At 46.4% G+C, this 9,935-nt stretch overlaps 1 protein-coding gene across 1 annotated transcript in view; it reads left to right on the top strand.

Moving 5' to 3' along the window:
• The first annotated feature begins 2,071 nt into the window (after nt 1-2,071).
• Nucleotides 2,072-9,935, top strand: part of CSF3R (colony stimulating factor 3 receptor) — a 72,351-nt gene continuing 64,487 nt past the window's right edge. Inside the window, exons 1-5 of the mRNA XM_034413167.3 lie at nt 2,072-2,214; nt 6,775-6,874; nt 6,991-7,293; nt 9,067-9,190; nt 9,436-9,620. Of these exons, the coding sequence (XP_034269058.3) occupies nt 6,781-6,874; nt 6,991-7,293; nt 9,067-9,190; nt 9,436-9,620 (706 nt within the window). The 5' untranslated portion in view covers nt 2,072-2,214; nt 6,775-6,780. The remainder of the gene's footprint in view (nt 2,215-6,774; nt 6,875-6,990; nt 7,294-9,066; nt 9,191-9,435; nt 9,621-9,935) is intronic.

Here is a 9,935-nt window from a genome sequence, read left to right as displayed (position 1 = left end):
TTTAGATTACACCTAGTCCTTGACTTACAACCATTTGTTTCATGACCGTTCAAAGTTACAACACACTGAAAAAGTGACATGACCGTTTTCCACACTTACAACCATTGCCACATCCCCGTGGTCTCATGACCAAAATTCAGACCCTTAGCAACGGGCTTGTATTTATGATGGTCGCAGTGTCCGGGACTCATGTAATTGCCTTCTTGACCTTCTGGCAAGCAAAATTAATGAGGAAGCCACATTCACTTAATAACCATGTTACTAATGTAACAGCAGCAGTGGTTCACTTAACAACTGTGGCAAGAAACATTGTAAAATGGGGAAAAGCTCACTTAACAATGTCTTGCTTAACAACAGAAATCTTGGGCCCAGTTGTGGTCCTAAGTCAAGAACTAATTGTATAAAACTGAGATTCAATTTAGGCCTGGAAATTGATCGACTCTGCCCTTCAGGTTCTGGGAATTGCTGCTCCAAAAAAGTTGAAAGTCCCATTTCTGTAAAAATTGACAGAATTTTTTCTCTGAAATTGTGGGTAAGATAGCACCTGAACATTTTCTGCATGTGCATTTTTTTCAGCTTGACATAACGGGGCAATATTTAAACCAGCCCTCATTTCTCCAACATTCTGTCTGGCTGCCTGGTGTTTCCTTTTCCTTCCATGAAAGGTGGTCTAAGGCAGATCATTCCAAAGGGTCTGCCTGCATTCCTGCCCCTGATATAAAAACCTGATCCATGGAATCCATAGGATCTTTGGAAAGACTATCTGCCCTAAAGTTCTTGTACGAGGTACAGAGTTCGCCTGAGGAACCCAACACTTCCATGGCCAGGGCACCAGATGATTGTATGTCTGAGGACTAGCTTCTTTCCTCTCAAAGGCTAGTGGAAACCACTCCTGCCTGCAATGAGCATACCACCAAATTATGTAATAAACAACTTCTTGCTCAGGAAGTGAAACTTTGCTGGTCGTGTGGAATTGGGCAATAAGCTTGTTTTTCCCAATCACGACCCGTCCTTTCCATTGAGGGCCCTGAGGAGAGGGGATGCTTGCCCCTTTGGCCAGACCTTCTCTTGCCTTCTGCAGTCCCAGCTCTCTCCCGGCAGGACATGGGTCAGCTTTGCATCTTGCCTATGAGTAACAGCTTTGCATTTGAGGGCAGCCGAGGCTCCATTCACACGACAGACTCAACCAGGTTTCTGAATTGAATATTTTTCTAGAATGACCAGATAATAATTAGAGGGACCCGATTCGCCCAACGCCTACAAGAAATAAAAACCTTTCAGTTAACACCTACTGAACCAGGGCAGATGGGCAGAAGCCTCGGCTGGATCCAGACTTGTCTTGGTTAAGGGTGTCATTTGAACGCAACCAGGTTATAGGTGGTCCTTGACTTACAACCGTTCATTTAGTGACTATTCAAAGTTACAACGGCACTGAAAAAAGAGCCCTACGGCCGTTTTTTCCGCTTACAAATGTTGCAGCATCCCTGTGGTCACATGATTAAAATCCAGACCCTGCCATGTGTCGTGTGTGCAGACTCATGCAATCACCTTTTACAGTCCTCTGACAAGGAAACTCAATGGGGAAGATAGATTCACTTTACAACTGTGTGTTGCTAACTTAACAACTACAGTGATTCACTTAACAACTGTGGCAAGAAAGATAGCAAGACGAGGCAAAACTCACTTAAAACTGTCTCACTTAGCAATGGAAATTTTGGGCTCAATTGCGGTCCTAATTTGAGGACTACCACTCTTCCGATCATATTTTTAATCTCTGGGAAATATTTGGGCTTTTGAGGGAAAGGACAATTCCAGCCCACCCAACCTCTTCCTGAGCACTAAACACATGGCACCCACCCACAGGCAGCTCTCCCGATTTCTGAGCAGGCCCAGCCGGTGGGGGCCACAAAGGTGTGGATTGCTCCACCAGTGACGCTGGGCCAGGCTCTATGAAAGCCGAGAGGGAGGGAGAAGCCGAAGGAGGAGTGTGCGCACCCCGCGTGTGAGCTGGTCAGCCACAGAGTTCCTTCCTTCCTGAGAGTTGGGCAGATAAAAGCTTTGAGCAGCATTTTGCAATCACCTTGCTCGGAGAGAGAGAATAACGACAGCCTTTGGCGTTGGGAGGATCATTTTTCTTCCAGGGGCAGTGGGGCGGCTCGCTAGCAGAGGAGTCCTCTCCAGTGAGCAGAGTTGTAGCACCTGAGCTCACCTAAGGTAAGGGCTGGGCATCCCAACCTCTTCCAGGGTCCCTCGCACTACCTTACATGCCGTGGCTCTGCGCAGAATGAGCTGTGTGCCAACTGGGATGCCTGCGTGCCTTTTGCCTGCAGCTGCCGTTAAAGTGTTGCTGGACTCAGGAGTGGTCAGAGGGCAGGGGTTTGGCAAGATCCCACTTCCTGAGTGCCCAGCCACAGCCACATGGGGATGGAGGGGTGGTGCTGCATGCCAGGAGGCCGGATTGTAACTAAAATGGCTGGCAAGGAGCAGCCAGAAAGTTGCTCTGGCGTCTGGTTAGATCCTCAAACCAAGCCAGGCCCTTGAGCTGCCTGAGCCCCTTGCGTCTACGGGTTCAGCTTGGGGACTGCTGTTGCAAGAGCAGGATGGCGGGGGGAGGCTCAATTTGACAGTGTTTTCAGGGGGAGGGGTGATAAGCGTTGCTCAGGATTCTCCTGGTTGATATGTAGAGAGTCACACTTCCAGGCAGACAAATCTCCAGACCATCTAAACCGGAAAGGTTGATTGCTCCAATCAGCAGTCAAATTTTCTTTGCTTTTCTTCTCTCTTGTTTTGTTAAGACTATCATAATATAAAATACAAATAAAAACAAAGGTAGTAGAAAAATTGGAAAGGGAAAGAAAGTAGAAGCAGCATAGGTTAAAAGGGGAATGAAAAAAAGCTTTGACTCCCAAACTTCTTTCAGCACAGTAAAATACAAAGTAAAATTACTTTTACATACTTAATAAGTACTATCCATTTGCATAATAACAAACTAATTTAACAGCAAATCTCAAAGTCAAGATTTTTTTTCTGCCTCAAGCCCAAGGTCTACAAGCACTTTCCAGACAGGGACAAAACTAGATATATTCTTTTCTCTCATTAAAACAGTTACTAGACTCAACATTCAGAAGGATCTTGACTTGAGACTTGAGCGCTGGGCTCTGTGCAACAAGATGCCATTCACTGTTGAGAAAAGAAGGTCCTGCACTTAGGCAGGAAGAAGCAAATGCACAGGCACAGAACAGGTGGAACCTGGCTCAACATCAGTAACTGTGAGAAGGTCCTGGGTTCCCGAGCGGATCCCCACTTAAGTATGTGACAGCAGGTCCTGCAGCTGCCAAAAAAGCCAATGCAGGCCTTAGGCAGCCTCAACAAAATCAAGATCACAAGAAATGGTATACGGCTTTATAATACACTAGTGAGGCAATACTTGGAATATTGCATCCAATTTTGGTCACCATAACACAAAAAAAGATGCTGAGACCCTAGCAAGAGTGAAGAAAAGAGCAACAAAGATGATTAGGGGTCTGGAAGTTAAATCATATGATGAACTTTTGAGGGAGCTAGATATGTCTATCTATTGAAGAGAAGAATTAGAGGGACCTGATAACTGTTTTCCGGTACTTGAGGGGTTGTCACAGGAAAGAGGAGGTCAAAAGGAGCCGAGGTGGCACAGTGGTTAGAGTGCAGTACTGCAGCTATTTCAGCTGACTGCTAGTTCAGCAGATCAGCGGATCAAATCTCACCGGCTCAAGGTTGACTCAGGCTTTCATCCTTCCAAGGTGGGTAAAATGAGGACCCAGATTGTTGAGAGCAATATGCTATTTAGTATACTGTCTTTGGTGTAAGCCGCCCAGAGTCCTCGGAAAGTGGGCAGCATAGAAATATGACTAATAAATAAATAAATCTGTTCTCCAAAGCACCAGAAGGCAGGACAAGAAGTAATGGGTGGAACTTGCTCAAGAGAGGTCCAATCTAGAAGTAAGGAGAAACTTCTTGACCCTGAGTAGGAGGAGGAGACCCAGAGTTGGTCTCCTCCGGGTCCCATCAGCTAAACAGTGCCGTCTGGCGGGTCCGCAGGGGAGGGCCTTCTCTGTGGCTGCCCCAGCTTTCTGGAACCAGTTACCTCCTGAGATCCGGATCATCCCCACCCTATTGGCCTTCCGAAAAGCGGTGAAGACCTGGCTTTTCCGGCAGGCCTGGAGCCGTTAATCTCACTGTTGCGATCTGGCGAGATCCAGCCATGAATGGTGTGAATGGGTTTTAATTGTTTTTAATGTTTTAATTTTTAATGTTTTTATATATGGTTTTTAGATGCATTGTAAGCCACCTTGAGTCTTCGGGGAAAGGCGGCATACAAGTTGAATAAATAAATAAATAAATAAATAAATAAATAAATAAATAAATAAAGAATGAATGAATGAATGAATGAATGAATGAATGAATGAATGAATGAATGAATGGAACAGCTTACCTCCCAGAGTTGTGGGTACTCCCTCACTGGACAACCCCTTGACCAGAATGGTATAAGATCTCCTGCCTTGAGCAGCAAGTTGGACTAGAAGACCTCTGAGGTCCCTTCCAGCCCTATGATTCTAAGTATCTGATTGCACTTCCAATATTCAGCTGATAAATTTTCATACATCTTTGCTAATCTCATTGGTGCTAGATGCCACCTATAAAACATTTTATACAAGTTCTCCTTATAGGCTGTTTACATTGTTAGCTAACAACTATTAGCTTACAGTTTCTGTGGGTTGGAGAGCTTTTAAGAGGCCACGAGTCATCCCTGTGAGGCAGGGACTACATAACTTTCATCTCAATGGACGTGATTATCTGGACCCGTACCAGTCGGGCTTCAGGCAGGCGTACAGCACTCGCGTTGGTGGATGATCTCTGGAGGGCTCGGGACAGGGGTTGCTCCTCTGTCGTGGTCCTGTTAGATCTCTCAGCGGCTTTTGATACCATCAACCATGGTATCATGCTGCAGCGGTTGAGGGGGTTAGGAATAGGGGGCACATTTTGCGGTGGTTCTCCTCCTTCCTCTCCGACCGCTCGCAGTTCGTGTTGACAGGGGGACAGAGGTCGACTTCGAGGCGCCTTGCATGGGGAGTGCCGCAGGGGTCGGTCCTCTCGCCCCTTCTGTTCAACATTTATGTGAAGCTGATGGGTGAGATTATCCATGGTTTTGGGGTGAGAGTCCATCTGTACGCTGATGATACTCAGCTGTACATCTCCCCCCCTGACCACCCCAACGAGGCCCTTGATGTGATCTCTCGCTGCCTGGAGGCCGTGCAGGTCTGGATGGGGAGAAATAGGCTCAGACTCAATCTCTCCAAGACTGAGTGGCTGTGGTTCCCAGTGCCGCGATATAGTCAGCTGGTGCCATCGCTGACTATTGGGGGTGAGTCTTTACCCCCCACACAGAGGGCCTGCAATCTGGGTGTCCTCCTGGATGCACAGCTGTCTTTAGAAGAACATATGACAGCCGTGGCCAGGGGGGCTTTTTATCAGGTTTGCCTGATTCGCCAGTTGCGGCCCTTTCTGGACCGCAACACCTTGCACACAGTCACTCACGCCCTTGTCACCTCCTGACTGGACTACGGCAATGCTCTCTACATGGGGCTCCCCTTGAAAAGCACCCAGAGGCTCCAACTGGTCCAGAATGCGGCTGCGCGGGTGGTTATGGGTGCAACTTGTTGCGCCCACGTGACACTCCTCCTGCGCGAGCTGCACTGGCTCCAAGTGGTCTTCCGGGTGCGATTCAAGGTGTTGGTTACCACCTTTAAAGCGCTCCATGGCATTGGACCTGGATACCTTCGAGACCGTCTTCTGCCACCAGTAGCCTCCCACCGGCCAGTTCGCTCCCACAGAGAGGGTCTCCTCAGGGTGCCATCAGCCAAATTATGTTGGCTGGCGACACCCAGGGGGAGGGCCTTCTCTGTGGGAGCCCCTGCCCTTTGGAATGAACTGCCCCCAGAAATTTGTAAAATCTCTGATCTCTGTGTATTTCGCTGTGCCCTCAAAACCATGTTGTTCCGCCAGGCTGGGCTATCAATGTAAAGATGTTAACTGGTTTTAAATGGGATTTTAAATTTGGGGTTTTATAAATTGGGCCTATTATTTAATAATTTTAATTATTTTTAAATTTTGTCTGTCTTTGTGTTTTTAATTAGGCTGTACACCGCCCTGAGTCCTTCGGGAGAAGGGCGGTATAGAAATAAAATAAATAAATAAATAAATAAAATTATGGTACACTATTCTGTACATTCTGATTCGCCCTTCCCTGGAGAATTCAGCATAGCTTTAGGAGCTCCATTTTGCTGCCCAAAAGCTGGAAACCAGACAAAAAGGATCAAGGCTCAGAGAAAGAAAAGCGAGTTGGATATGTTTAACCTAGCTATTTGGTGATGATGTTAAAATTCTAGGCAAATATTTTTATTTTATTTTATTATTTGAATGTGCAACCCCAAAATGTATACCCACCAACTGAACAATATTTTTAGTGTACTGAAACTTGATGCTGCAGCAGGCAGAGGCACAGAGAAGCCCAGGAAGTTGTCAGGAAGGTGCTAATGCCCCTTTGTGTGGTACACAAAAAGAGGATGAAATCCTAGCCTTTCGCCACCTTCCTCTTTGAGGCCCCACAGTCAGCCAAGCCTGTGTTCCTACCGGTCGTCCACCTTCAGAGCCAACCAAATCCCACAAGAGGGCCAGGCTGCCCCCTTACGGCGAAGGCCTGGAAGCTGCCTGAATGTCTCTCTCTGTAAATTGCAGGACTAAATGTTACATTGCCTGAGCCAAAGCATGAGAAGCCTATGGGGTTCCTGGACAAAGATGCTGGTATGCACTCTTTTCCTGCTCTGGATGCCAGAAGGTAGGTGCTCGTGGCCCCAGCTGAGGTAGCCTTGGAGAAAAGGGCAGGGCACCACCTTTGGCAGCCAGCCACCTGCCCTGCCATTCATTGCTTCCAAATCTTTTCTCCCTCTTCAGCAGGGTCCCTCTCTTGCAGTCACTTGGCTGTCAACTCCTCAGTTGTCGTCTTGGGAGGAAACATCACAGCTTCTTGTACCATCTGGAGAAACCACTGCCCCATTGCAAAGGATAGCAAAATCCAGATTATTTGGAAATTGAGTAGCCAACAACTTCGAGGATCCCAGTACAGCTTCAGCAACGGAGTGGAAGTTTCCAACATCACTGTCGGCCCCTTCAAGGAACCTGTGACTCCCCTGAGCTGCTGCATGCAGGAACATGGCATTCCACAGGTTATGAACCTTACCCAGATCCTGGCTGGATGTAAGTCTCACTGCAGGAATCCAAACTAGAGTGTCCACTGTGCAGTGATTATAAAGAAACATTTGTACCGCCTGTTTATGAATCATAATAGGCAATAATCAATAATATCATTAATAATCCAACCCTAAGACCAAAATCCCTTATAAACAGGACGTGATTTTTTTTAAAAAGTCAAAATGGTAGCCATGGAAGAGTTTGGATCACATCTTTGCAGCCACTATCTTTTGTGACCCTTTGCAGACACTTCTACTCACTTATACCACATCCAGGTTTGATCACCACATTACAAAAAAGATGTTGAGACTCTGGAAAGAGTGCAAAGAATAGCAACAAAGATGATTAGGGGCCTGGAGGGTAAAACATATGAAGAGTGATTGTGGGAACTGGGTATGTCTAGTTTAATGAAAAGAAGAACTAGGGATGACATGATAGCAGGGTTCCAATATTTCAGAGGCTGCCACAAAGAAGAGGGTCCTCTCTTGGGAGACTGTTCCCAAGAATTGCAGTATAAAAATGACACTTCCCCTCTCCCCACAGACTCTCTCCCATTAGGGGGAACTAAAAAAGAACCCTTGGGTTGGTTGTTTCTAACATATTTCCTTTCTTGAAGCTCAAAAGCAACATATTGCACTGAGCTGAGGAACAAAGAAGAACAGTTGTAGTAGAGTTAGAAGGGACCTTGGAGATCATCTAGATTCTAGACCAACCCTCTGCTCAAGCAGGAAACCCTATTCCATTTCAGACAAAGGGCTCTCTAATCTCTTTTCTAAAACCTCCAGAATTGAGCCAGTGTTTCCAGTCACATGCTGGATCCAGCTTGTACTGGTTTGCAACAGACAATTGGTATATTTTCTAGAATGTTGTGATTTGGTTGAAAGCAGAGCTGAGGTACAACCAGTAGCGCATGGATCAGCTATTCTCCAGGTAGCAACGAAACCAGCAGAGATAGTTTCAAACATTGACCATCAACCCACTGGTAGTTTCCTAATCTCAGCAACTTTGTGAAGTGTGAAGTTCAACTCCCAGAATTTGCCCACCAATATGGCCACTGCTAAGAATTCTGGGAGTTGAAGTCCACATCTCTCAAAATTGTTGTGGTGGAGAACCACTAGTTTGGTGTGCGATGAGATCCCTATTCTAACCAAATCTATGGAAAAGCATGATGTTTGAGATGACTTCAACAAAGAAGCGAAGCTACATTCATCAGTGACAGGGAGATGTCAGTTAAAATGCTGGATAGTCTTTCCTTCCTTCAAGAGAATAGAAATCAAAGTTCAACAATTGGCCATAAGTAAATGTTTTAAGTTAATGAAATGACTTTGAGGTAATGCCACATAAATGAGTTTTGTGGTATGTTTTCTTGTCCAATAAATCTAAAATTGAACTTAGCAACAGATTCACATCCTAAGAAACTGCCTGTATCCAGCAGAACAGAAAGCCTGCACTCAGCCAGGGGGCTCTGGTTTCACAAGACCAAATAGGCATCTCTGCTCTCATTGATGGACGTTGTATGTTAGAGAAGAAATTCTGGCTCATAAAAAAATACAAATGTTGATGATGGGAGGGACAGCAGAAATGAGGAGGCTTGTGTGTTTGAACGAGTCACCAGTCATGAACATCAAACTTTGAGACTTAGGTTGCATTATGACAAATCTATTTCTCCACCGTTCAGTCTAAATCCCTCAAAGCCACATGACTGTTGCTGCCTACAACATTGTCATTGAAAATTTTTTCCTGCTTCTTTTTTCTCATTGCCATGTGAATGCCAAACAGACCCTCCACACCAACCTCAGAACCTCACCTGCGTCTTCAACATTACCTCCAAGAGCCTGGCATGCCAGTGGGACCCTGGCTGGGACAGCCTCCTTCCAACCCGTGTGGCCCTGAAGGGATTCCGGTAAGAACAGAAGATGAACGGTTACAGTCAGGCTAGGGCCAACGAGGGAGGGGGGCAGTCTGCTTCTCTTCATTCTTATTCTTCCTGACCTTTAACTTTTTTTAAAAAAATTGGAATTTTTGGCTTAATGGAGTCCTTTCCTCCTTGGAATAAGGTCTTGCATTCTGTTAGCCTCTCTGTGCAGCACAGGGAGCTGCGAGCACAGCTCCTTTCTATCCCCCTGATAACTCTTCTTGGTGTTTCAGGAGCTCAAGGGAGTGTAAGGCCCTGGCCCCCATCGCAGATTGTATTCCCGAGCCTGGCCAGCACTCCTGCATTTTTCAACGCCTGGAGCTGCAACTGTATCAAAAAATGCTTTTCTGGGTGTCTGTGGAAAATGCCCTGGGCAACGTGACCTCTGAGCGCTTGTGTGCAGACCCCATGGATTTAGGTGGGTGCCAACAGCAGGAGTGGGTCTCCATGCCTTCTTTTCTAGCAAATGGGGTTGAATCCATAGGTGTCGGTGAGAAGCAGGGAGAGTTGCAATATGTTCATTCAGAGGCCAAAATGAGAAGCAATCTGTCTTGTCTGGAAGGATTCTGTCCCTCCCTGAGCTGGGAGAAAAGCTGCTGCTTGTAAGTCACTCGGCACAAAAGAGCTGCCCAGGGAGACTGTCTCTGGAGCTTCTCCAGCATCCAGGTCATGGCTGTTGTCCCAAAATGCTTTTTCAAAAGGGAACTGGACTTTCTTTGTTTTTCCTTGAAGA

Source organism: Pantherophis guttatus, chromosome 10, assembly GCF_059756535.1.
Source record: "Pantherophis guttatus breed Tessera chromosome 10, ASM5975653v1, whole genome shotgun sequence".
Taxonomy (NCBI): Eukaryota; Metazoa; Chordata; class Lepidosauria; order Squamata; family Colubridae; genus Pantherophis; species Pantherophis guttatus.
Note: the sequence above shows the minus strand (reverse complement) of the source record. Positions and strands in the feature narration are given on the sequence as shown.